The sequence below is a fragment of the Saccostrea cucullata genome, unplaced genomic scaffold (assembly GCF_032062105.1).
Source record: "Saccostrea cucullata isolate Sc308-1 unplaced genomic scaffold, CSIRO_AGI_Scuc_v1 ctg14962, whole genome shotgun sequence".
Taxonomy (NCBI): domain Eukaryota; kingdom Metazoa; phylum Mollusca; class Bivalvia; order Ostreida; family Ostreidae; genus Saccostrea; species Saccostrea cuccullata.
The window spans coordinates 1-27,648 of NW_026926212.1; the positions used below are offsets into that span (position 1 = coordinate 1).

A 27,648-nucleotide genomic window follows, 5' to 3' on the forward strand; every position below is an offset into this window, starting at 1 on the left:
CTTCTGAGTAACATTAAGGAAGACTTCAAGTAAGACAGGGCTTTTTGCACAAAAAACGTCATTTTCCGACCCACATTTGACCCCCCGGGGCAAAATCTAAATTCCAAAACCTTACTGCATATCTACATGACCCCACCAACCATCTCCCAAAAGATGATTAGGCTGCTGAGTAAAATGTAAGAGGAGTTCAGGGAAAACAGGGCTCTTTGTATGAATACATAATTTTTCAACCCCCATTTGACCCCCCTGGGCAACATCAAAATTCCGAAACCTTACTGCACATCTACCTGACACTACCAACCATCTCCCAAAAGATGATTAGGCTGCTGAGTAAAATGTAAGAGGAGTTCAGGGAAAACAGGGCTCTTTGTATGAAAAACGTCATTTTTCGACCCCCATTTGACCCCCCGGGGCAAAATCAAAATTCCAAAACCTTACTGCACATCTACATGACACCCCCAACCATCTCCCAAAGGATGATTAAGCTACTGTGAAAAATGTAGGAGGAGTTCAGGGAAGAAGGGGCTTTTTGTATAAAAAACGTCATTTTTCGACCCCCATTTGATCCCCCGGGGCAAAATCAAAATTCCGAAACCTTACTGCACATCTACATGACACCACTAATCATCCCACAAAAGATGATTAGGCTGCTAAGTAAAATGTAAGAGGAGTTCAGGGAAGATGGGGCTTTTTGCATAAAAAACGTCATTTTTCGACCCCCATTTGATCCCCCGGGGCAAAATCAAAATTCGGAAACCTTACTGCACATCTACATGACACCCCCAACCATCTCCCAAAGGATGATTAAGCTACTGTGAAAAATGTAGGAGGAGTTCAGGGAAGAAGGGGCTTTTTGTATAAAAAACGTCATTTTTCAACCCCCATTTGATCCCCCGGGGCAAAATCAAAATTCCGAAACCTTACTGCACATCTACATGACACCCCCAACCATCTCCCAAAAGATGATTAAGCTACTGTGAAAAATGTAGGAGGAGTTCAGGGAAGAAGGGGCTTTTTGTATAAAAAACGTCATTTTTCGACCCCCATTTGATCCCCCGGGGCAACATCTAAATTCCAAAACCTTACTGCACATCTACATGACACCACTAATCATCCCACAAAAGATGATTAGGCTGCTAAGTAAAATGTAAGAGGAGTTCAGGGAAGATGGGGCTGTTTGCATAAAAAACGTCATTTTTCGACCCCCATTTGATCCCCCGGGGCAAAATCAAAATTCCGAAACCTTACTGCACATCTACATGACACCCCCAACCATCTCCCAAAGGATGATTAAGCTACTGTGAAAAATGTAGGAGGAGTTCAGGGAAGAAGGGGCTTTTAGTATAAAAAACGGCATTTTTTTTACCCCCATTTGATCCCCCGGGGCAAAATCAAAATTCCGAAACCTTACTGCACATCTACATGACACCCCCAACCATCTCCCAAAGGATGATTAAGCTACTGTGAAAAATGTAGGAGGAGTTCAGGGAAGAAGGGGCTTTTTGTATAAAAAACGTCATTTTTCGACCCCCATTTGATCCCTCGGGGCAAAATCAAAATTCCGAAACCTTACTGCACATCTACATGACACCCCCAACCATCTCCCAAAGGATGATTAAGCTACTGTGAAAAATGTAGGAGGAGTTCAGGGAAGAAAAGTGTGACAGACGGACGGACGGACGGACATGAGTAACAACAATATACCCGAACTTTCTTTTGAAAGTGCGGGTATAATTAGGCAAAACTGTGCTTTCTATGTTAACATTTTCTCTTGGCGAGAAAGTTGGATAATGTACATGCAATATTTTATGAGATTATTGTGAGTGTTGATAAATGGAAATAAAACTTTGTACTGGGATTGGCAGGTTACTGCCCGGGGCATATATTTACGCGATTGACCCCCCCCCCCCCGCCATTGTTTTATATTGCAAGTATGTACGATGTTTATCACTGATTTTAAACTAATTGAAAAATGTGTGAAATTCGGAAAAAAAAATCATTCCATCGTTACGGGAAAATCTCCACTTCAGAAAAAAAACACGGTGAAATCGATTTATATTTTTTCCCGCTTATTTATTGTCATGACGACCGTTAAAATGGGCATGCACTGGCACTCATTTGAAACATGGTAATACTGACAATTGTGACAATAATACTGCAGACCTTTAATTGAATAATTCCGATGTTGCACGTGTTTTACCAGCTACGGACACATACAATGTTTATATTTTTTTTCAATAGCCTAACAAGTGTTTCAGTATCAGCTGGGTGTGCGTTACAATAATTAATGGAGTTTTCAATTTGTTTGTATCTGTTTATCAGATTTCCAGGTCCCAGGATCATGAAACAGACTCAGAAATTTTCACTGAAACTACTGGTGCAAATTGTTTATTCAGTATTCTTTTATCTTCACATCTGTACATTACACATTTGTGAAGCATATATTGTCTGCTTGGCAGTAACATTTTAGATCGGCTTGAATACTTTGACTTTATCTGAAGAACGTTTCATAATCACAACAATTTTCATCTATATAGGCAAACGAGAGTGGGCGGGATCTAATCAATCAGTGAAAACGCACGTTTTAGAGAATGTAACCAGTGGATCACGGCAATTTGTATTCGGTCGTAGTGTATATCTTTGAGCAAGATTTGCGAGAATAAGAAACAAGAAACATATATTGACGCAAGCGTCAAAAATCAGCCGCAAACCAATTAATAATTATTGTTCCTTTTATGAATCAACTATAAAAATCTGAAATGGTGATCTGTTTTTAAAATATCTTTTATTTATCTTTTGATATATATCATCGTGACATTAAACGCTTGTGCACGACATTGCATGATTTTCTTAATTATATAATGCATGTTCAGTTTTACAACATAACTATATATTAGAAAAGTACCCCTGGTCCTCTGCGTCAACAAACCTCGGGTCTTTATAATTAAGAGGCATTTACATTAAAAGTTTAAAACTAAAGTTTACTGTAATCTACAACTAGATATGCAGTGTAGTTTTAATTTAATAAAAACGCAACAAATATTTGGGGCTCCTTATAGATCCGCCACTACATTTTCTTTGAGTTGTAGCGGGAAAATTCTTGGCACATTGTAAAACGTGCATTATCCTCGTCTGCTAAGGACAAAATCTTGTAATATTCTATAGCCTGCTAGGTCTTTCGATGAATTAACATTTAATCATATTTTTGAAAATGTTTATATATGTACATGTGTACACGTTATTTTAAAATAAATAAGTACAGCAAATCCTGTTTAAATGGAGAAAGTAAAATTGTGTAATATACATATAACGCGGTCTTTGCTTAATAGACCATGCCCAACACATGTCCTTATTTTCTCCGCACCTCAGACATGTCTAAGTTTCTCAATCAGGATTGGGTGAAATATTTGCCTCATTTTTTATAAAAATGAATTAATTTTACGTTTATTGAGCGTTCTTGTTAAACATTTAGACGCTCTTTTTAATATACTACTATATTATTGATGTTAAATATTTTTTATTTAAATTGTTTTAACTCCGCAGACACGCACAGCGACTTCGAACTTTCATATCATATAACCAACAGCCTCCTGGCGGCCGGTAAAAACAGAATACAAATATTTTAAGAATGAACAAGAAAAAAGTGTTATGTTGGGTTACCTCAAGTAATGGCCTTCTTATTTTAAAATTAAAATGCTATGCATTTAGACCACAGGCACCTGACGCTACTTATTTTTCTTTTAATGAAAAATTATACACATACATAATAATTATTATTAGGTATGTGTATATTTTTTTATTAAAAGAAAATAAGTAACGTCAGGTGCCTGTGATCTAGACCTATAGATGCTCTTTACCAGAGAAAGTGCGTGACCTTGTTTTATAACGTAAAATGATTATGACGTCATATTTCACCCAAGTCGACTGCACATCTAAATAATCAATAAAATGATAGGCCTTTTTTAGCTATGCTTATTCACTTATCCATGAATGCATCCAATGACTGGAAACTTAAATACATGTATTCATATAACATACATCAGATGATTTATAACCAAGAGCCAAGCCAACAGGTTGGAACCCAAAACAGCCTAGTTCTAAAGACTTTTACTTCAGCCCTTTACCTCTAGGCCTTTATGTACATGTTATTTTATTATACTTTCATGCTAAATACTAAAATCTGATTGGTTTAGACGCAGTTAACAATCTGTTCTATTACCCTCAGCCTTAGCAACACACTTGACAACGGGTAACACAACAGTAATGCCACATGCGTGGAAATTATGCGCGTACGGTTCACCATAGAATTCTTAAAACGTCAGTTGCGCATTTGAAAGAACCGGAATAAACTTGATGTCAATGAAAGCTTGCATCCGATGTAGCTTACTTGAAAACAACAAACGACAGACGAAACATGCTTGCGAGTGCAGAAATAACGAAACTTTAGATGGTAAAGGACTCGTAGAGTATCAAATAAACAATAAAGAGGTCAGTAAATCTTTTTCGAAGTAGCGGGGAGTTTGAAAGCTTTCTAAACGTGAACGAAAAAGGCGATCGACGATTTGTATTGCTGACATTGTAAATCTAGAAGACATTCAGTATAATAAAATAAATGGTGCCTGTTTTGGAGGGTTACAGTTGAAATTGACACCCCTCGGAAAACCATTGTTAACCTCCGCTGACGCGTCGGTTGACAATGGTTTTCCTTGGGGTGTCAATTTCAACTGTTACCCTCCAAAACAGGCACCATTTATATAATATTATACCTATAAAGAAATGAAATTGTGTACATTTCCTAGTTCATAAAATTAAACAAACAATTATACATTTTAAGCACCGTTTATTTTTTGTTTTGTTTTGCATTGATTCAAATAACTTGTACATAGCACTGCTCAATCGTTTGACATGCAAAATATATGATCGTGATCTGTTCAGATAAAACTGAACAAAACTGAGCTGGCGATTCAAGTAATTATAACAGATTGTTTCTCCACATACACAAAATCTTCATTTAGGCCTAATTTCAAGCAAAAGGAATGTTTTTTTACTCACCTGTAAAAACTGTATGACTGCATGCGTCACATTCTCGGAACTCTGTTATCTCTGCATGAAATATTCCCAGACTATTAATTTTACAGTTGCCTGGTTACAACGACGCGAAAGTGAAAGTAGTAAAATTTCATGTTTTTTTTTTATGATTTTATATCTTTATAAGATTATCCAAACAGACAATTAAAAAATATGCAATATTGAACTTTATAAATAGGAGAATAAATCTATTTTAAAGATATTGCCTATATTACTTTTGCTATATTGCGTATTTAGATGGTATGGAGGTGGAGGGGGGGGGGGGGGGGTGATCACACAGAAAACGACAATGCGAGCATGTATCGTCCTTATTTCTTAGAATAAACAAGGTATGAAACTAAAATTCCCCTTTTCGCCAAATGATTGAGAGAAGTTACTCAAAAATTGGCTACTGACACAATTTAGTCCAATTACGTCTGATTGCCCTGAAATTCGTCAACTTATTAAAACGTGTTTTGTTAACTTAAACATGGTGCCCACAATATCACCATCTCAATTTTTTGCATAAAGAATGCTTTTAAACCATTGTTTCAACTGAGAAAATTTCAAAGTGGTGATATGATGGGCACCTATTGCAAAATGCTTTTAAGTAGTTGAATTTTAACGATTTTTCCGGAAATACGCATTCCATGCATGTTTTGACCCCCATTAAATAGTTAATCGGGGACACATTCTCAAATTTTTGATATATATTTTAAGCTAGCATATATCCAACATTTATTTCCACTATATAGTTTTGATTCAGTTTAAACATAATTTTTGGAAATTCTCAGGGCCAAATATAATAGAAAGTGAACCGAGTTCTTAGATAGCTTTAGGAAAATAAGATGATATTGAAAATTTGTCGTCATGTTTTTATCTTTCTTGTTGGCAAATAAATAGCTCATCTAGAGATCATTCAGTTTTGCCTGACTTCGGAGAAATACTTGGAAGTATAACAAAATAATAAAACTAATTTTGATATTTTATTTCTCTTTTACTTTTCGCAGATATAACCGCCGATATATGAATCATGGTCACAAAAGACGTCATGAAAAATGTATCGTTCGGCTGCATAAAAGAACATGCAGTCTTGAGGGGCTGAATCTGACCCATCGGGCTGAGAGGAACCAAAAGCGAAATACGTCATTTCCTTCATTTCTCCATTTCTGATCCATCTCCAGTCCCCTCCTGGTTTTCGTCTATTTATGTTTCTCCCACCGACGTAAAAATGGAGACCTGTAAATATTAAACTTTTTGGACATATTTTGCGTCTGAAACCAAATGTATGAATTATGATTTTTATAGCGTTAGAAAAATTTTGGCATAAAATTCTGGGAAACTTTTTCTTATAATTTATTTATTTAATTAATTCAAAATTCCATTTAACATATACCTCTGCAGTTATTTTCAATACTTATCTGATTCTGATTTTTAACGTTATCAACTGTTTTCTTTGCTACGTATAACAATCAACAAAGGTATACTTTTTCCAAATTTTAACGTATTTTTATAGATCTTAAGAAATTGTCACTTGTACTTGTATAGTTACCTGATTTCATTCCATTCAATTTTTGCTTCATCAACATTGCTTCCTCAAGTGTCTCAAAATTGGCGAGGTATGCCCCCATACGTCTACATCGGGCCTAGAAATCCATTAAAATGAGATTTGTTTTAACTTTCAAAAAAAAGTTTTGCTGAATATTTTACTATGTTAAAGAAAAAGTACAAATTGTATATATATTTTGTCTACTTAATGTCACATATGACATATGTTGAAATAACGAAAAGTTTTCAACCTCAAAGGTCCATTTAGCAAAATAAATTTGGAGCAGAGCAAATATGAATTATCAAAAGATATATACATTAAATCAAAAGCAATTTGTGTACGTATTACTGCATTTATTGCCTCTGGAACTATTTGACAGGGAATAACTATTCACTTGCTATGAGGGAGTCACTCATGATATCTCAAATAACGTTCCAAACATGGAACAATCTGTGTTCAATGTTCACTGTCGTTACCTTGTATGTTTGATACGATGTGTCTATTATATATGTCGTCAGTAGAATGATTTTGTCAGCAAGAACAATCTATCAATAAGTCTGATGGAACTGACTGATGTGTTTTTATACCGATTGATAGGCAATTTATTTACAAACTGAATTTCCCGATTACTCAACTATGTGTTTACATAAAGTTTTGAATTATTATTCCTTCCTTGTAATAAAAATGTTACTACTACAATTATATGCGTTTGCATAATATTTAGTTGAATAATTTAGTCTTAAGCTTAATTCAAAATGAAGTTTTTCCAACATAATTAAGGAAAGATATAGCTTAAAAATATAAGTAAGATTAAAAATTTTATTTTTCAAATATAATTGATCTTCTCACTTCTCTCTCAGCTACTTAAATTGCTTCTCCGGACAACCTAACCCAACTGTAACACACAGCAAAAGCACAACGAATAACAAAGTCTTCATACTGAATACAGGCATCAAGAATGGAAAACTGAGTTTTATAACGTTAACGACGTTCGATCCTGATATTTAAAGTCTTAAACTTTTTTGCCAAGTATATTTTAAGTTTCTACATACATAGCTTAATCAAAATTCAAATAAAAAAATGGAGGTCAATACGCTTCTTTTGGCGCTACAGTACATTTAATATGACCTTTTTGCGTTGAAATTTGTGTCTTAATTAAAAATTGATCTACATGTGTACATTTTCTACAACGAGGTAAATTATTGACAAACAAGTTGATGAAACAAGAATATCAACAGTCTCATTTAAGTCATCATTTCATAAGTTCTTCGGTCGATACAATGACATTGTCAGCATATTCAGTTTATCATTGAGTCAAATGCTGACTGATGTTTTTCATACTAATTGTTAGTACATTATCTATATACTGAATTGACGACGAATTTCTCCGATATTTTCCGATTATGACAACAATTCTCATGTTGGAGCAAGCGGCAGGTATGACAGGTCGGCAGGGGATGCTCACTTTTCCATGACACCTGATCTTACCTCTAATGTGTTGGAGGTCCGTATTTGCTTCACTCCTATTTTTATTGTCTAACGGACTTTTGATCTTGAATACCGTTTGCTATCTCCACATGTTTCATTTAAAATATTTTAACACTAAAGTAGCTTAAACAAAGATAAATTATTGATTATTATTGAGTTGTCATGATTTCTAAAAAAGAAATTTCTATGAAATTCTTTCATTTAGAAACGTTAAAATCACATTTAAAAAAAGAAGACTTTTCTGCATTTTATACAACAATTGACCACGATAAATCACAGTCTAAGAACTTGGATTATCTGCACTAATATCTATACCACATTGTGGCAATTTTAGATGTATTGAAAAGTGAAAAAAAATAACTTTGTAATTAATTATTAGAGCAACCTAGATGGTCAACTTTTTTGAAATTTAACAATTTGGTTACTTTTTACGAAAAACTTTCATTTACTTAGCTGGAAAAAAAATTCTAGGCAGAAATACAAAAAAAAAAAAAAAAAAAAAAAAAGTGGGAAAAGTGAAAAAGAGTGTTGGAGTTCTTCAGTTTCAAACGAACTGTTAGAATTCCGATGGACAGTAATTTAGCGCCTTTATGAGTTGTCATGTTTTTATAATTCCTATGAAGCAGAGTTTGTTAAGAGAGTAGGAAAATACTAGCTGCAGTCTTCCATTCGACATTTAGATTCATCAATTAACATTAGTTATTTTCATTCGTATGTCGACTTGATATTTTCCAGTGAACTTGAAATAAAAGACACCATGCATAGAGTCTGTTACATATGTTTCATTTAGATGTTTTAATGACTGTAGACGAAAATGACCAAGTAGAAACCAAACGAACAATACACAAGCTCAGATATCCATCAGTCAATACAAATTTGGAGCAGACCAAATGCGGACCTCCAAACCTAACAAGGTCATTGTATCGACCACAGAACTTACTTGCGAAATGATGACTTTAAACGAGACTGTTGATATTCTTGTTTCAACAACTTGTTTGTCAACGATTTGCCTAATGCTTACTATTTTATCATGCAAGAAATGAAAATAATTGAATTGAAAGGTTAGAACCGAAAATCTATTTCACTATCGTGTGCTCGCCCTCAGTTTAGAGTATTATTCTGAGTAGGGCTTTCATACATGTTAATACATGTATCTCCTAAAATATTCGTAGCCCGAGAGCATTCCGAGTACAATCATTTTTCAAAGTGAGGCCGGTTACTCTATGATAAGTTGATGTTACAGGGATATCATATCTGCTCCTTATGATTAAGATATGAACGGAAAAGTCCGAAGTCAATTCAATCTGAAAATGCATATGAAATTAAATCGTGGGTGTACTTTTTATCCACTCCCTACCATCGGCTCATACATTCATGTCTGAGAGAGGAACGAACGTCAACTCTGCATGGGAGATTGCTTTTTATCATCTTCGCTAGCAAAGGGTTTCTGATACGCTACTCTTCTCAAAAGCCCGGTGTAAAAAAAAAAATGGGGATTTTTTTCTCAAGTTATGATTGGAATCGATTGACACCGCTCGACCAATCAGCAATTATTTTTCGTAAATGACGAAATCAGCGTTCGAGACTTATTTTTACTCTTTACTCTCGGGAATAAAAAAACGCAAGTAAACAACTATCACATTATTCTATGAATAGATATAGTGTCATCCAAAATCTTAGTCTATATTGAAGATGTAGATTTGAACATTAAACAACAAATGAAAAATCAATACCTTCTTGTATATTTATTCTTTATAACTTTCATGATTTCAAATGTTATTTTTTCTGTTGATGACTTAATTGGTGCGTGTCTTCAAAATTCGAGATCACGTCACGAAAACAATCCTGTCTTTAAATTCTCAGCAACGTATGCCAAGGGATTATGAAGAGAGTAGCGTATCAGAAACCCTTGGCCAGCAAGTAGCGTATCAGAAACCATTGGCTAGTGAGTAGCGTATCAGAAACCATTAGCTAGCGAAGATGACTTATTATAGAAAATCAAAGGATATATTTTGATACTAAATATATGTAATCACAAAAATATAATTTACAAAAAAATAGAACAGGGAAAATTCGCGCCCTTTGAGAGATAATACCATAGACCAAGAGAAAAATTCATCTTTAATTTGCTGAAGGATAAATAAAGTTTTATTGAAATGCTTTTTATTGCGTCATCTTTTATTTTGTTCATTGGAAACTGAATAGGTTTGTTTTCCAGTAATTATGTTAATTGCTCGACTGCACTTATATAATAAATAATGATGATAATTTCAATATTAAATACATGTATTTCTCTTTTATTTTTACTTTTCGCAGATATAACCGCCCAGATATGAATCGTGGTCACAAAAGACATGGAAAGCGTATCGCTCTGCCGCATAAAAGAACATGCAGTCTTGGGGAGCTCCATCAATACCATTTGGGTGTCCGGCTCCAAAAGCGAAGTACGTCATTTCCTTCATTTCTCCATTTTTGATCCATCTCCAGTCCCCTCCTGGTTTTCTTCTGTTTATGTTTCTCCCACCGACGTAAAAATGGAGACCTGTAAAGATAAATTTGATGGACAACAATGTCTCAAACCAAATATACTGAATAAATATTTTTATAGAATTAGAAAGATTGCGAAAAAAATGCAGAAAGTTTTTTTTTCTGTAGTCTAATACATTAATTCCATTCTAATTCAACAGAAGCAAAGTGCATTATTTTAAATACTTATCTGAATCTTATATTTACTGAATTTTGGTAATGACTTTGTTATTTATTGCAATCAACAGTGATATTTTTTTTTTTGGAATATAAACTTTATTTCACAAATCTTAAGAAATCATCACATGTATGTACCTGTATTCATCTCATTTAATTTTTATTTCATCACTAATGCTTCCTCCAAAGTCTCAAAGTTTGTGAGGTATGCCCCCTCGCGACTACAGCGTGCCTGAGGAAAAGTAAATAATTAATATTATACTTTCATGTAAATTACTTCAATCTGATTCGTCTAGAAACATTTGTTAAAAAACACTATTACCCGCTGAATAATGAAGCCACGAACTCCTGCGTAGCAACAGTCAACATTGCTTGACGACGGGTGATATTCCAAAAAATACATACAGCGACTGCAGAATTTATGCGCGCACGGTTCACTGTTATATGTATTTGTATAAAACATTCAGTATAAAATGATAAATACTGCATGTAGTTGAGTGTAACATTGTAAATTTTCACCCCTCGAAAATACATATACCTGCCTCGGTTGACAATGGTTTTCTTGGGCTAAACATTTTTCAATGTTACACTCACCTACATGCAATATTTATACGATAAATTACACATGTATTTAGGAAATAAAAGCGTGTACATCTTATTGATTTTTTTTTTCAAATTATTAAACTCGGCAGGTATATGTAAAAAATAACAAGTTGGAAATAGCATTCAATGATCGATTTCAAAAATCTTTAAACAATGTACATCTGCGGAGGGGGGCATAAAGCACGGACCACTGGAAATTTTAGAGGTGGGATCAGGTGCCCAGGTGGATTAAGTATCCCCTGTTGGCCATGACCCCGTGTATTGATCAAGTAGACTAAGCAATCCGTGTCAAATGCATTGTAAGAACAGAGGCCTAACGATTGATGTGAAGCAAATCAGCCAAAAGACGCTTAATACAACAAACTCATATAAATTGACTGCTTAAAACATTGGTAATTCTTATATGATACGAATTAAAGCTTAGCTAAAATAATTACTTACAAATGCCTCGTCTCCTGACACCTTGTCTGTACTGATGTTGTAACAGTTGCCCTCGTAAATTTCAAACGGAGGTGAGCATACAAAAGCTGTCAATAAGAAACTGATGTGTATTCGGATTTCATAGAATTTTAATTCAACGGACAAAGCTAATTGTAAACCAGAACGAAAGATTCGGCAATAGCCACTTAATTTATACATTTTGAAAAGTTTTAAAAATTTGAAATTTATTTGATACTGCAGACAATGATCAACAAGTGTTTCTAACTTAAGTTAAACGCAAGTTTAGCATAAATTAGATTTTAGGAGTTGAAATATGTCTGCTTAATTTTTCTTTTCTTAAATGCGCAGTTCGTGTTCATATGCACTGTGTCTGTGAAACAAGTAAAAATTATAAATTGCATGGTTTACTATTTACGGAAATGTAAAACAAACCAAAACAAAAATTAAGCGAATAAATAGTAGTAAATGTCCATATCAATTGTAATTTTTCAATTTACCTTGCTTTTCAGAACACCCAAACACAGCTGTAACACACAACCAACACATCACAACAAACCAAGCCTTCATCCTGAATGTAATCATCAAAATTCAGTTAACCTGATTTATGTTTAATGTTTAAATGCATAAAAACAGAAAATGTGTTACATCATAATATGTAATGTGGCAAACCCATATGTGACAATAAATTATAACGAGCTTATACTAACTGCCTTATTTGTGTCTGCTTCAGGAATAAAATATTGTGCTTTACGTATTTGTTGTACAATTCGTAACCTGATAAATGATTTTCGAAATGATAAATTCCAAGTTGTACTTGTGCAAAAAGTTTTAGAGTGAAAATGTAATCAAGAGACGTTTGTGGTTAGATAATTTCAAAAGTGAATAAATGATTATTTTAATGATGTACATGTCAATTGCACGACATTCATCACTGGTAAAAGATCTAATTTCTTGTTATGACATGGGTATGATTCTGTGCTTACAAATTTTGTATTCATTGATGATTCGTGAAGTTGGTTACAATTCATTATCTTCATATTTTTGTATTTATGTGAAACAGAATTTGTCCAGAATTTTATGCATAAAAAGATAAAAACACTTGCTGTGGCCTGTGACTTTCAAGTCGACATTTAGATACTAAGTATATCGACGACGTATTTTCAATAAACAATGGTAATTTCTGTTTTTATGTCGATACGATATATCCTGATGAGCTTGACATAAAAGATACCACAGAGTCTGACATATCTGTTTCATATTTGAATATTTCACTTGAAAAAAAGAAGTTAATCTAATGGTAATCTAACAACCAAGCTTTATGAGAAACGTGATGATTTTAACTTTTCAATCGTCAACTTCCCTTACTTATGCAACAATATACCTTCGGTTCATCACCTGCATACGGAGTTTATATATTTCAGTTGATTCGATACGCAAGAGCATGCTCTACGTATGAACAATTTCTAAAGCGAGGTAAATCATTGACAAGCAAGTTGATGAAACAAGAATATCAGTAGTCTCGTTTAAAGTCATCATTTCGTAAGTTCTATGGTCGATACAATGACCTTTTCAGCAAATACAATTTATCATTGAGTCAAATGCTGACTGACGTTTTTCATACTAATTGTTAGTCCGTTATTTATACACCGAATTGACGACGAATTTTTCTTCATTTCCCGATTATGACAAGGAGCACACGGCGGGTGTGACCGGCCAGCAGGGGATGCTCACTCCTCCATGGCACCTGTTCCCACCTCTGAGGTTTTAGAGGTCCATGTTTGCTTTGATCCTATTTTGTATTGTTTTCATGGACTTTGATATGGAATACTGTTCGTTATCTCCATATCCTTCATGTATTTCCAGAGTATGTTTTTGGTTTATTATATTTTGGTAACCCTTTGCTTTGTTATACATTTGTTATACATTTTTATTATATATCTGTACCCGTACTTTCTAAAGAAATTTCCGTTATATTGTTGCTATCTTCCGTTCGTCTTATGTCTGTCTGTGTGCCTTTCTGTCTAGCTGTCTGTCTGTATATATTTTCTTCAAAAACCCTTGGAATTGTTAACTACTCTACTTACAGTTCTTGTCTGATTTTAATAGAATTTCGCACATAAGGTAACTACATTAAGATAAATAATTCTGTTTTTCATTATTTTTTTTATTTTTTATTTTTGATAAACAGTTTTTTAATGGTTACCGAACAATGTTGCCATCGATACTAAAATTAAAAACGTCTTTGACATGTACTTCCAAAATATATGTTATATGTACGCCTCCTACAATTTTAACTTGATTTCAGTATATTTTTGTACTCAAGTAGACTGCGTGTACACTTAGATCTACACTCATATATATTTATACCGCGATATGGCAATTTTTGATGTATCAGACATTGCAAAAATAAACTTTGTTATTTATTCCCCCAGACCAAACTGGATGGACCAAGTTTTTGAAATTTCACAGTGTGGTTACTTTTAACATCAACTTTCATGTACTTGGCTGAAAAGAATTCTCTAGGACAGAAAACAAAAAATATATTGAAAAAATAGAAAAAGATGCTAGAGTTCCTTATTGACAACATTCAGGTCGTCTTAGGAGACTCGGTTTTATTCAAAAGCTTCTACAAGGGAGTAGGAATATACTAGCTGATGTCACTTCAATTCGATATTTATGCTTATCAATTAACAATGGTTTATTTTATCCGCATGTCGACTCAATATATTACAATTAACTTGAAATAAAAGACACCATAAAGTCTGTAACATCTGTTTGATATTCAGGGTTTTTACTGACTGTAAACGATAATGACCAATTAATAACTTAATTGCCAGACAAACTAGATAACTTCATCTTTTTCATCGTTAACTTTCCTTATTTATGAGGTGAAATGAATGGAGATAACGAACAGAACTCAAGCTCAAATGTCCATCAGTTAATACAAAATTGGAGCAGAACAAGGACATACCCCCAAAAGATTAGAGGTGGGATCAGGTGCCGTGGAGGAGTGAACATCCGCTACCAACCGGTCACACCAATGTGCTTCTTGTCATGATCGGGAAATAACGGTAAATTCGTCGACAATTCAGTGTGTATATAATGGTGTAACAATAAGTATTAAAAACGTAATATTTCACACTAACCTGCTTGAAGATTATACCATACACAAAAAGAAAAATAATTCAATCTAAATTTGCTGTTGGATAAATGTTTTATTGATAAGATATTTTTCTTTTTTTAACTTTGATCTTCGGTATCTATATAGGTTTGTTTTACGATAAACGCGTAAATTACTCGACTGTATATATATAGCAAAAGAAAAAAATTCAATATTTTATTTTTTTTTTTTTTTACTTTTCGCAGATATAACCACCGAGATATGAACCATTGTCACAAAAGACGTTATGAAATGCGTATTGCTTTGCTGCATAAAAGAACATGCAGTCTTGGGGAGCTCCGTCATTTCCATTTGGTTCCCCGGCTCCAAAAGCGAAGTACGTCATTTCCTTCATTTCTCCATTTCTGATCCACCTCCAGTCCCCTTCTGGTTTCCTTCTGTTTATGTTTCTCCCACCGACGTAAAAATGGAGACCTGTAAAGATATAATTTGATCAACAACTTTGTGCGTCTCAAACCAGATGTATTGAATTAAGATTTCTATAGCGTTAGAAAGATTGCGTAATAAAATGCTGAAAAGTTTATCTTCCTGTTATTTAATATCTTAAATAAATTCTACATAAACAAGGTGTTTTAATTTTAATACAGTAACATATCTGAATATGATATTAACTGATTTTTGATAATGACTTTCTTATGTATAGCATCAACAAAGATATATTTTTACCAATATATATTTTATTTCACAAATCTTGAGAAATCGTCACGTTTAAGTACCTGTATTCATTTCTTTCAATTTTTGCTTCATCAGCATTGCTTCCTCCAATGTCTCAAAGTTGGCGAGGTATGCCCCCATACGACTACACCGGGCCTGAGAAAAAGTTAAAAGTTATAGACTATTTAAGAAATATACGCGTACGCATCTTAATGTAAAATATTATTCAAATTATTGCAACCATCTATACAAGATTCTTAAATTTAAACTCGGTAGGTTTATGCATACATGTACAAATTAAAAAGTTGGAAATGACATACAATGATCGATCTAAAAAATGTATAGACAATTCGAATCTGCAGAAAGGGCATAAAGTACGGACCCCTGGAAATTCCAGAGGTGGGACCAAGTGCCTAGGAGGATTAAGCATCCCCTGCCGACCAAGCACCTGCCATGAGCCCGTGTCTTATAAAGACAAGAAGACTGTACACTCCCTTGTCAAATGCATTGTAAGATCAATGATCTAACGATTGGTGTAACACAAATCAGCCAAAATACTCGTAATAAAATAAGCTCATATAAGTTTACTACTTAAAACGTCGGTAATTCCTACATAAAACAACTAAACCTTAACTACTGTTTGTAAAATGATTACTTACAAAAGCCTCGTCTGCTGACACTTTGTCTGTACTGATGTTGTAACAATTGCCCTCGTAAATTTCAAACGGAGGTGAGCACACAAAAGCTGTCAATAAGAAACTGATGTGTATTCGGATTTCGTAGAATTTGGTATATCAATTCAACAGTCAAAGCTAATTGTAAACTAAAGATTTTACATTGACCGCTTTAAAAAGTTTGAAAGGTTATGTTTATTTGAATCTACAAACACTAATTCTGGTATAGGTGCTTCATCAAAAAATAGTTCTCGAGAGCTAAAATATTTATAATGCTCAATTTTTTTTCTTACCAAAGTTGAATAATGTTATTTAACTTAATATTTTTCGTCAATTATTTTAAAATTGAAACGTATATCTCATTGGGGGAGTTACAGTAGCAAGATTACCTTTCCCCTCGATTATAACTACAGTAATGTAAATTATTGAGTTGCACCTCTGGGGATAGTCCTGGCCCTGGGGGAAATGGAAGCATGCTTACTCCCTGAACTCTACTCTTTAACTGTATATTTATATTCTATCTTTAACAAGATGCATTAAATTTACATATTCAATTTTAGATATGACTAATAAATTTTTTTTTCGATTTATGTTGAAATTGCCTCAATTTTTTCTTGAATTTTCACAGTATAATGATAAAATTCATAAAAATTAATTGAATACTTATTTCTGAACAAATATGATTATTTCTCTGACCAAATAATTCTATGTGCCACCAGAAAGGGAAGTACGAATCTAACCTGAAGAGTAGTGATTGTAAATACTTCAAAAGGGAAAATTTATCATATTCTCCTAAAATACTTTCGACCACAAAATTAAGTTTCTGGTTTTCTTCTATCTGTATGAATAAATGAAATATAATCGCTGTTTTGTTTTTGTTTTCTTTTTCTTTTGAATTTCGTTTAATGTGTGTTGCCGAATCCACATTTAATATTTCGATATTTCAAATTTAATAAAAGAACTGAAATATGATGCAGAATTTTTAGAATGAAAGACATGGAGGTAAGGAACGGTATTCAATATCAAAGTTTATAAAACAATACAAAATAGGAGCTGAGCAAACACTGAACTCCAAAACATCAGAGGTGGGATCAGGTGCCATGGAGGAGTGAGCATCCCCATACTGTGTGCTCTTTGTCATGATCGAGAAATAACGGAAAAATCCGTCGTCAGTTCAGTGTATAAATAACGGACTTACATTTAGTATGAAAAACGTCATGCATTTGACTCAATGATATACTGTATTTGCTGACAAGGCCATTGCATCGACCATAGAACTTACGAAGTGATTACTTTAAACGAGATGATGATATTCTTGTTTCATCAACTTGTTTGTCAATAATAAAGGTCTTGACAAATATTTCAAACTTTCAGTATCAAATGTACTTAAATGCGCACTTTCATATTCATACGCATTTAGTCATTAGAACAACTAAAATTTATTAAATGGAAATGAAAAATATACCAAAATATAGATTTAGAGAGTAAAGGGTAGAAAATATCCATATCAATCGTATTTTTGTACTTGCCTTGCTTTTCAGAACACCCGAACACAGCTGTAAAACACAGCCAACACACCACAAACAACCAAACCTTCATCCTGAATGTAAGCACCACGACTGAGCTAACCAGATTTATATATAACGTTAAATGCATAAGAACAGACAATGTGTTACACCATTTTTAATATGTAAAACTATACACATCTATGACAATATACTATTACCATTTTTTTACTGGCTGCAGATGTGCTATTAATTATATCCCAAAGCCTGTTGTACGATTTAAATTCTGATAAATAACGGTTTAATAAATAACATCCTGGATCATATTTGCACAAAGGTTAAGAGTTTCAATGTATTCAAGAGGAATTTATTGTTATATACTTTTTTAATACAATTAAGATTATTTCAATGATAAACATTTTAATATTATAATATTCATCCCTGATATGTGATCCTATTTCTTGCGTTACTAGGGGCTTGATTGTGCCCCCCCCCCCCCCCCCCCCCCCCCCCACCCCCAATGGTTCGTATCTATTGATTTGATGATTTGAGAAATTGATTACAATTTGTTTTTTCATCCTTTCCATTTCTTTGAAACACGCTTTGGTATTTTCTACTTCAGTCTGATTTACCGGGTAAATCAAACCTTCACTAGCTCCTTTTTATTTTGATTATCACGCGACTTTTTGATAAAAAATCTTATTCGAGTCTTATGAGTCTCGATTTTAGTTCATTGGGTTTACCAATACTTTCCTGTATTAAAAAAGGAATTTAAAATCTTGAATTATGCATATAATTTATTTGTAAAGAATTTTAGCTATGCATTTCCGTGATATGCATTTCTGTTACAAATCTTTGAGAAAATTGTAAACTTCGTGAAACGCGTAAATCAAATGTGTGCACTGAAATCTAATCTATTTAGAATTAAACTTAGCTTTCAGAGATTGCTGAAGTTTATCTAAGAAGACAGCTGATAGTAAAACACACTTGTTCAAAGTAGATCAAGTGTTCACATCTCTATTTAATCCATCATCTAATTAGTTTAAAACAATTATGGGTCTTATCATTGCACCCACAAACAAGGCGGAATTCTCTCAGTGTAAACTAAGCATGTAAAGAGGACTGAAGGATGTATGCAAGTATTTGGATGTAAATTTCCTTCTGTTTTCCATGAAAACTTCTAGGAACTAATATTTTGTTTTACGCATATCTTACGCTATTGAGGATGCGTAACTGCTTGCGACAGTGTGTTTTGGTGACGGTTTTGTTAACTTTCCCGGCCCTTGCAGCCCCCCAGGATGATGTTCCCCCCGGGGCTGCTACACTGGCCTTTGTGTTCGACATAACCGGGTCTATGTATGACGACTTGGTTCAGGTCATCGATGGGGCAGCTAAAATTATGGCTACAACGCTCGCCCGTAGAGATAAACCTCTATATAATTATGTACTCGTACCATTCCACGATCCAGGTGAGATAATTTTACAAAAAATATATAATAATAGTGATGTGTGAGAAAAAAAGTTCTTTCTTTGTGATGGTCAAAGTTCATGGTCAGAGTAAATATTAATATTTCTGAAAATGAATTTGAATAGGAAAAAAATAACTTTCACATAAATTGTTACTTTGACACAGAGATTATAAATAGAAGGTTTGTGAAAATTAGGAGAAATTTGGAGAAATTGTCTTATTTTATTACATCATATATCCTTACAAGAGATTTTAAGCTTTTGCAGGCAAAGGTTTAAAATAAAATAGTCAGTTTTACGCTATAATCTATGTTTCAAAAACTGCGATTGCAAAACATAGATTATCTGATAAATACAGTTTCATGGTTTGTAAACTATGGTTTACAACTCTTAACTATAGTAACGATCTGATAAATATAGTTTCACGATTTGTGAAACTATGATTAACAACTCTTCACTATAGTTCACGATTGTATATTATATTTTACAAAAATCTATGTTTATCAACAAAATCAATTGTTAACGTTTTATTACAGACAGATAAACTTAGATTAGCATTCGTAAACTATTAGTTAACAGCCGTTAAATATAGCTTCACAGATGAAAGGCAAAGTTAACGAATTGTAAACTATAGTTTGTTTGTAAACTATAGTTTACAGTCGATAAACCTAGTTTATCAACTGTGAAACTATGTTTAGCTCATTTTTGTGAATTTGGCGTGGCATAGATACGTTTGCAAAAGTCGTTCAAATTGGACCCATGCAATATACTTATCAAAGGTATTAGGACTTAAATTTACACAAATTTGAATAAATTTCACTGGGTGTAGGTTTGTAAGTTCATGTGTTTTATTTGTCGTATTTTTTATTGTTTTAAAGGTTATTAAAATCTGTAGAATCTTGAACAATTTGTATTTAGAATATTTTTAAAAAGTTTTTTTTTTGATTTTGTAAGATTTTATTCCATTTACACGACCATGTCAAGGAGCACATACCGGATACAATCCGGTCGACGGGGGATACTTTCCTCTCTATGGCACCTAACCCCACCTCTGAAGTTTTGAGGTCCTTGATTGCTTTTTGTTTAAATGGTTTGAGTTCCTTTTCTCTTTATTCCATTTGAGTAAATTAAGAGAAAATTTCTTTGATTTAAACGGTTTTTAAAAAATATTTCTCTTATATTGAGGTTTATAGGTTATATGTGTAGCAATATTTTCCATGTTAAATTGTAAACTGAGATTTTCCTATACTGTTGGGTCTTTGAGGAGCGGTGAGGGGGCACCTGCCTGCCAGTAGTTTTTGTCCCCATCTGTTCTCTGTCAGATCTAAACTTAGCGGTGGTTATCAGCTCCTGGAGAAATTTATGATGTTTTTATTTCAAATTCATGATCAACAGATTATAAAACCTCCTGATGTGTTTTAAAGTACAGATGAAATACTGCATGTCTCTTAAATGTACTGAAGAGAGAGACAAGCAGCTTATATTTTATGTAACATGAAGTGTATTTCGTTTTTATTGACATCTGTTTTTGCAGGAATGCATGAAACTGATCATCTAAATTAAATTAAGTACTCTTACTAATCAGAAAATCAATTCAATACCACAGGTGTTAATCTTACTATGTACAATCTCAGGACATATGTTTGAGATTAATTGGGTTACTGCTCTATTGTCAGTACGAAGGTATGTACATGGCAATACTCTGATTTTTTTGGTTATCTCATTATATCTCATTATTTATTTTGAGCTGTATGTCATCTAATTTAATTCAAATTATTCATAGTTAATTTTGACGTATTCAAAAAAACTTCCCAGCATGACACTTCCTGAAATTGTTCATATACGAGGGGTTATCAAAAAGTACGTGGACTAGCGCCATAAAATTAAAACCGATTTAGGTACATCATTGAATTTTAAAATATCTTGTTAGCATCATCTTTTCTATCTAAAGAATAAACTATAAATCATAAATTTTATATTTAATGAATTAGTAATGTTTTTGTAATCAATGGTATGTCCAGGCGAGGCAACTTCGAACACGACGTTTGTGCGACCTAAGTGTAATTGAAAAAACTTTTGATATGAACATTTGGCATCCAAAAATCCCGTTAATTCAGGTATGTGTTGGGACACAATTGTTCCATGAAATATAATTTTATTTTCTTCATTTTGGAAGTCTATGAAATTTTATCGTAAATGTAGCATGGAGTGTCCAAACAAATTAGGCTTTAAAAATGACGTCAAAAAGGGGGGGGGGGGAGATCCTTTTCCAACATTCTATAATGTTTTGCCCCTGAAAAAACTGGTATGGACCCAAGTAATGTTTAAACTGGCTACAGAGAAATAATATGCATCCAATTCAAAGTACTTGGCTTTTAATGTCAAAATAGATTCAGAGAGAAAAGTACGGAAGCGTATTAGTGCCACTTGCACACTTTACTTTTTTTAATTTCGACACTTTAATCTGTAAATTTTACACTTTAATCTGTAAATTTTACACTTTAATCTGTAAATTTTACACTTTAATCTGTAAAATTTACACTTTAATCTGTAAAATTTACACTTTAATGTGTAAAATTTACACTTTAATCTGTAAATTTTACACTTTAATCTGTAAAATTTACACTTTAATCTGTAAATTTAACACTTTAATCTGTATTATTTACACTTTAATCTGTAAAATTTACACTTTAATCTGTAAATTTTACACTTTAATCTGTAAAATTCACACTTTAATCTGTAAAATTCACACTTTAATCTGTAAATTTTACACTTTAATCTGTAAAATTTATACTTCAATCTGTAAAATTTTCACTTAAATCTGTAAGTTTAACAATTTAATCTGTAATATTTACACCTTAATGTGTAAATTTTACACTTTAATGTGTAAATTTTACACTTTAATCTGTAAATTTTACACTTTAATCTGTAAAATTTACACTTTAATAAGTAAATTTTACAGATTAATCTGTAAAATTTACACTTTAATCTGTAAATTTTACACTTTAATCTGTAAAATTTACAGATGAAAGTGTAAATTTTACATATTTATCTGTAAAATTTACACTTTAATCTGTAAATTTTACACTTTAATCTGTAAATTTTACACTTTAATCTGTAAAATTTACACTTTATTTGTTTATTCACATAGTCAATTTAGCATCTTCACACATCCTCAGTAACACATTTGTAAGCCAATAAAATGTTAGTTTAAGCAAATTTTCTGAACTGATAGGATTTATAGATTATATCACAATTGTGTCATCCATATATTATTTATTTGAAAAAAGTCTAACAGGCCCTGGAATCTATATTGGGGGGGAGGGGTCCTCAAGCACCTGTGATCGGGAATATGTGCATGTATGTTTGATATGCTCTTCACTTTATATTCAAAGAAAAGTTTTACTTTAATATAAAACATCAGAATTAAATTTTATCATGCACGAAACATGGTTTGTTGGCTTAAAAATGTGTTACTGAGGATGTGTGAAGATGCTAAATTGACTATGTGAATAAACAAATAAAGTGTAAATTTTACACTTAAATCTCAAAAATTTACACTTTAATGTGTAAATTTAACACTTTAATCTGTAAATTTTACACTTTAATCTGTAAATTTTACAGATTAATCTGTAAAATTTACAGATTAAAGTGTAAATTTTACAGATAAATATGTAAAATTTACACTTTCATCTGTAAATTTTACAGATTAAAGTGTAAAATTTACAGATTAAAGTGTAAAATTTACAGATTAAAGTGTAAAATTTACACATTAAAGTGTAAATTTTACAGATTAAAGTGTGAATTTTACAGATTAAAGTGTAAATTTTACAGATAAAAGTGTAAAATTTACAGATTAATGTGTAAAATTTACAGATTAAAGTGTAAATTTTACAGATTAAAGTGTAAATTTTACAGATTAAAGTGTGAATTTTACAGATTAAAGTTTAAATTTTACAGATTAAAGTGTAAATTTTACAGATTAAAGTGTAAATTTTACAGATTAAAGTGTGAATTTTACAGATTAAAGTGTAAATTTTACAGATAAAAGTGTAAAATTTACAGATTAAAGTGTAAATTTTACAGATTAATATGTAAAATTTACAGATTAAAGTGTAAATTTTACAGATTAAAGTGTAAATTTTACAGATTAAAGTGTAAAATTTACAGATTAAAGTGTAAATTTTACAGATTAATGTGTAAAATTTACAGATTAAAGTGTAAATTTTACAGATTAAATTATAAAATGTACAGATTAAAGTGTAAATTTTACAGATTAAAGTGTAAAATTTACAGATTAAAGTGTAAATTTTACAGATTAAAGTGTAGAAATTAAAAAAAAGTGAAGTGTTCAAGTGGCACTAATACGCTTCCGCAGAAAAGGGATGCATAGTTAATGTCGATTTGTAGTCAAGGTGTGAAAAATCAATCACGTCAAAAAATGACGTTGATTTGTGTTGTAGATATTGAACTATCAAAAGCAAAATATGCTGGCACAATCAATCGAGGATAAATCCATTGGGAAAAATATATTCATTGAAAGCCGCCGTTCATGACATTGTAAAGCCATATAAACAAGGTGGGTTTAAGTCCTTCCTCAGCTCCAGGGAATCTCACCAAAATAAGTGCATGAGGAAAAAGAAGCGGACATTGAAAAAAAATAACGTTGTCTGGCGTCATAAAACTAAACGGCGACGGCGCCGGGTGATCATATATAACGTCGTTTTTATTTTCTTATAATTTGGCAAATAATGAACGTATCAAGCTAATTTTTTCAACATTTCTTTATTTTTAGTTGCTTGATATTCCATATTAATTTTGAGAGCACAAACGACATAGTAATAATTTTATAGCCTAAGTCCACGAAATTTTTGATAACCCCTCGTATCTATCTCATTTTTTGTCCTAAAATTTATTTTAAGACTGCAAGATCGTCAGTAGAGAAAAGGCATTAATCTGAAAACTGCTTTGGAATTAAGATATCACTGATCTAAAGCTAAAACTGATATCTTAATCTGATATCTTAATCACCCTAAAACAATAAAAATATTCAATGAATTTTATGTAATGTTATGTTATACTCGATATGAATGTTTGACATATCTGCACTGTCTGAGATTTTTTTGTAACTAGTTTTATGATGTTAGGATTATACACATGTACCAGATTCTTATTATTTTGCTAGAGCGTACAGAAGTTTATAAAATGTCTAATAATCACTGGCCTAGCTAACATGAAAGAAAACCTTTTTACAGACCCCATAAGAGATTCTTCTCACATTTTTTTCACTTGTGCCAAAGACTCAAGGGAGCCTCATCGTCTTTGTTGTATACTTTTTAACGATTTCTATTTTTTTCTCTGCAGCTCCTGTGCTAATTTCAACTAAGCTTGTCACAAAGCATCTCTTGTCGTGTGCTTTAGCTTTTTCAAGAGGGAGGATTTTTGAAGAATAATAACCTTCATTGCAAATAAAACCATCTTGGTGTTGTATTTTAGCTGACTTGGTTCATACCTTTGATTTTATGACAGATTCGATTAGGCATGTCTTATGAAAATAGTAAAACCAGCACACCTTTCTCTTGTATATATACAAAAGTTGTGAGACAGTCAAGTTTTACATAATTTTAAAGTTAGAAATTAGACTAGTATATTGTGTACTTTACAGATGTTGGTCCTATTGTGATAACGAAGGACCCTGATGAATTCCAGAGTGAGCTTCGTAACCTGTACGTCCAGGGTGGCGGGGATTGTCCGGAGATGAGTGTGAGGGCGATCAAAGAGGCGCTGGACGTGTCCCTCCCTAACTCCTACATCTATGTGTTCACGGACGCCTTATCTAAGGATTTCTACCTTGGAGAGGAGGTCCTAGCCCTCATACAGCAAAAGCAGAGCCAGGTGAGATCAGGGTTCACTACTTGTCATCTTCTCCTTTGTAAAAATGTTTGCTTCGAAACCGGGGAGCTTTTTGTTCTGAAGAATGCTAACTAGTGAAAATGCTATTTATTTATTAGAATTAGACGTAAATGACTATGGAACAACAAAGTATTATTATGATGACTTAAACTTTATTTTTGCTAGTTTTCATTATTTAGGTATGTAGCAAAATACCTTATCGCCAATACATCTGGAGTTTTATGTCTCACGGTTGATTCCATACGCAATAATTTCATTTACGTACCAAAAAACTTGAAGAATAGCCAAGTTACGGAAAAACAAGTTGATGAAACAAGGATGTCTACAGCCTCGCTTCAATCAAATATTTTGCAGAATGTTTAACCCTTTTATAAAATACTTTCTATCATTCAGTTGAATGCTTACTAACGCTTTTCATGTAAATTGTAAGACCATCATTTACACATTGAAAAAATTGCGGATTTTACATTCGAAAAATCATAAAAAGGAGCAATATGACAGTTTGACATATCGACAGGGGATGCTTAATCCTCTATGGCACCTGATTCCACCTCTTAAGTTTTCAGAGGTCCGTGTATGCTCTACTACCAGTTGGTATTTACATTGTCTTGAGTGACGTATTGTAGGCCGTGTAGTGTAACTGACTGTCGTCTCTTATACTGTAGGATGTGTTTGTATGTTATTTATGATTAATTTAGCCTTGATTGTTGTGATGTAGGCTGTGAAAAAGTGTATTTGTTGTTTATCAGTTTTGCCTGATTGGTTGTCGTCATGTGTGTACCAGGTTGTGTTGTTTATGATTGTAGGTTGTGTTGTTTATGATTGTAGGTTGTGTTGTCTATAATCGCACGTTGTGTTGTCTATAATTGCAACTTGTGCTGTCCATAATTGCATGTTGTATTCTCTATCGTTGCAGGTTGTGTTGTCTATAATCGCACGTTGTGTTGTCTATAATTGCAACTTGTGCTGTCCATAATTGCATGTTGTATTCTCTATCGTTGCAGGTTGTGTTGTCTATAAGTGTGGATTGTGTTGTTTATGATTACAGGTTGTGTTGTCTATAATTACAGGTTGTGTTGTCTATAATTGCAGGTTGTGTTGTCTATTATTGCAGGTTGTGTTGTCTATAATTGCGGGTTGTGTTGTCTATGATTTCAGGTTGTGTTGTCTATAACTGCAGGTTGTGTTGTCTATGATTGCAGGTTGTGTTGTCTATAACTGCAAGTTGTGTTGTCTATAATTCCGGGTTGTGTTGTCTATAATTGCAGATTGTGTAGTCTATAATTGCAGGTTTTGTTGTCATTAACTGCAGGTTGTGTTGTCTATAATTGCGGGTTGTGTTATCTATAATTGCAGGTTGTGTTGTCTATAATTGCGGGTTGTGTTGTCTATAATTGCAGGTTGTGTTGTCCATAATTGCGGGTTGTGTTGTATATGATTGCAGGTTGTGTTGTCTATGATTGCGGATTGTGTTGTCTATAATTGCAGGTTGTGTTGTATATAATTGCTTGCAGGTTGTGCTGTCTATAATTGCAGGTTGTGTTCGTACTGACGGGGGATTGTGGGAATCCGCTCAGTCCCGGATATAAAGTCTACGAGAGAATTGCTTCCACCAGTTCCGGTCAAGTTTTTCTGCTCAAAAAAGACCAAGTCAATCAGGTACGTGTATATAATTACAAAAAGAGTGATCTGTCTCAAAAAAGTACCGTGGATATGGATGCTCATTGTACAGATTTTTTTTTAAAGTCTGCTGCTTATGACCTTTTTACACCAGTTACAAGTGTCCGGTTTTTTTTATCTCTGGCCAGGTGTTAGAGGTTGTCCGTCTGACTGTTAAGGCCAGGAAGGTGAACCTAATGTCCGTGGACCAGGAGAGAGCTAACTCCCAGTTTATACAGATTCCTATCGACTCCAGGCTCCAGGAGTTCACCGTATCTCTTAGTGGCTCAAACCCAAAACTCCGACTCTACAACCCTAAAGGTATTCAGACACCAAAACTCAAACTCTACAACCCTAAAGGTAAAAGTTCACTGTGTCTCTTAGTGGCTCAAACCCAAAACTCCGACTCTACAACCCTAAAGGTAATCACATTAAACAGAAAGTTCATTGTGTCTCTTAGTGGCTCAAACCCAAAACTCCGACTCTACAACCCTAAAGGTAATCAGACACCAAAACTCAAAGTCTACAACCCTAAAGGTAAAAGTTCACTGTGTCTCTCAGGGCTCAAACCCAAAACTCAGACTCTACAACCCTAAAGGTATTCAGATAAAAGATACGTATAGGTGTTTACATTCCGAGTCTTGTTTAAGTTACTTTTAATTTTTTTGTTCTTACTTAGTATTCAATAAACAGACATATGATGCATGTACAGAAAGGTATATTTCTTTTTATCTATGTTGTATG

At 33.1% G+C, this 27,648-nt stretch overlaps 3 protein-coding genes across 4 annotated transcripts; 1 reads left to right on the forward strand and 2 right to left on the reverse strand.

Annotated features, from left to right (window-relative positions):
* Positions 1-6,039: 6,039 nt before the first annotated feature.
* Positions 6,040-12,468, reverse strand: LOC134271117 (C-type lectin domain family 4 member M-like). Its single transcript, XM_062753367.1, has 4 exons — positions 12,349-12,468; positions 11,852-11,937; positions 6,620-6,713; positions 6,040-6,306 (listed from the first exon to the last, which is right to left on the reverse strand). Exons 1-4 carry the CDS (start codon positions 12,431-12,433, stop codon positions 6,065-6,067), a joined length of 507 nt encoding a protein of 168 aa, XP_062609351.1. The 5' UTR covers positions 12,434-12,468; the 3' UTR covers positions 6,040-6,064.
* Positions 10,373-18,014, reverse strand: LOC134271116 (C-type lectin domain family 4 member E-like). 2 transcript variants are annotated; one of them, XM_062753366.1, is made up of 4 exons: positions 17,890-18,014; positions 16,346-16,431; positions 15,749-15,842; positions 10,373-10,646 (listed from the first exon to the last, which is right to left on the reverse strand). In XM_062753366.1, the coding sequence occupies exons 1-4, from the start codon at positions 17,957-17,959 to the stop codon at positions 10,408-10,410; spliced, it is 489 nt and encodes a 162-aa protein (XP_062609350.1). In that variant the 5' UTR covers positions 17,960-18,014; the 3' UTR covers positions 10,373-10,407. The 2 variants fall into 2 exon arrangements, with proteins under 2 accessions (XP_062609350.1, XP_062609349.1); XM_062753365.1 differs by lacking the exon at positions 10,373-10,646 and adding an exon at positions 15,047-15,446 and having other exon boundaries at positions 17,890-18,013.
* Positions 18,015-18,942: 928 nt separating this feature from the next.
* Positions 18,943-27,500, forward strand: LOC134271114 (hemicentin-1-like). Its single transcript, XM_062753364.1, has 4 exons — positions 18,943-19,334; positions 24,998-25,227; positions 26,782-26,904; positions 27,054-27,500. Exons 1-4 carry the CDS (start codon positions 19,091-19,093, stop codon positions 27,498-27,500), a joined length of 1,044 nt encoding a protein of 347 aa, XP_062609348.1. The 5' UTR covers positions 18,943-19,090.
* Positions 27,501-27,648: the final 148 nt, after the last annotated feature.

What these genes read in the sequence shown, in the direction of transcription:
- LOC134271114 (XM_062753364.1), top strand. Translation starts at nt 19,091, where the DNA reads ATGCGTAACTGCTTGCGACAGTGTGTTTTGGTGACGGTTTTGTTAACT. An exon ending in CGTACCATTCCACGATCCAG is followed by an intron (nt 19,335 to 24,997) that starts GTGAGATAATTT and finishes TGTACTTTACAG; the next exon opens with ATGTTGGTCCTATTGTGATA. An exon ending in TACAGCAAAAGCAGAGCCAG is followed by an intron (nt 25,228 to 26,781) that starts GTGAGATCAGGG and finishes CTATAATTGCAG; the next exon opens with GTTGTGTTCGTACTGACGGG.
- LOC134271116 (XM_062753365.1), bottom strand. Translation starts at nt 17,959, where the DNA reads ATGAAGGTTTGGTTGTTTGTGGTGTGTTGGCTGTGTTTTACAGCTGTG. An exon ending in CGGGTGTTCTGAAAAGCAAG is followed by an intron (nt 16,432 to 17,889) that starts GCAAGTACAAAA and finishes TCTTATTGACAG; the next exon opens with CTTTTGTGTGCTCACCTCCG. An exon ending in TGTCAGCAGACGAGGCTTTT is followed by an intron (nt 15,843 to 16,345) that starts GTAAGTAATCAT and finishes ACTTTTTCTCAG; the next exon opens with GCCCGGTGTAGTCGTATGGG.
- LOC134271117 (XM_062753367.1), bottom strand. Translation starts at nt 12,433, where the DNA reads ATGATTACATTCAGGATGAAGGCTTGGTTTGTTGTGATGTGTTGGTTG. An exon ending in TGGGTGTTCTGAAAAGCAAG is followed by an intron (nt 11,938 to 12,348) that starts GTAAATTGAAAA and finishes TCTTATTGACAG; the next exon opens with CTTTTGTATGCTCACCTCCG. An exon ending in TGTCAGGAGACGAGGCATTT is followed by an intron (nt 6,714 to 11,851) that starts GTAAGTAATTAT and finishes ATGGATTTCTAG; the next exon opens with GCCCGATGTAGACGTATGGG.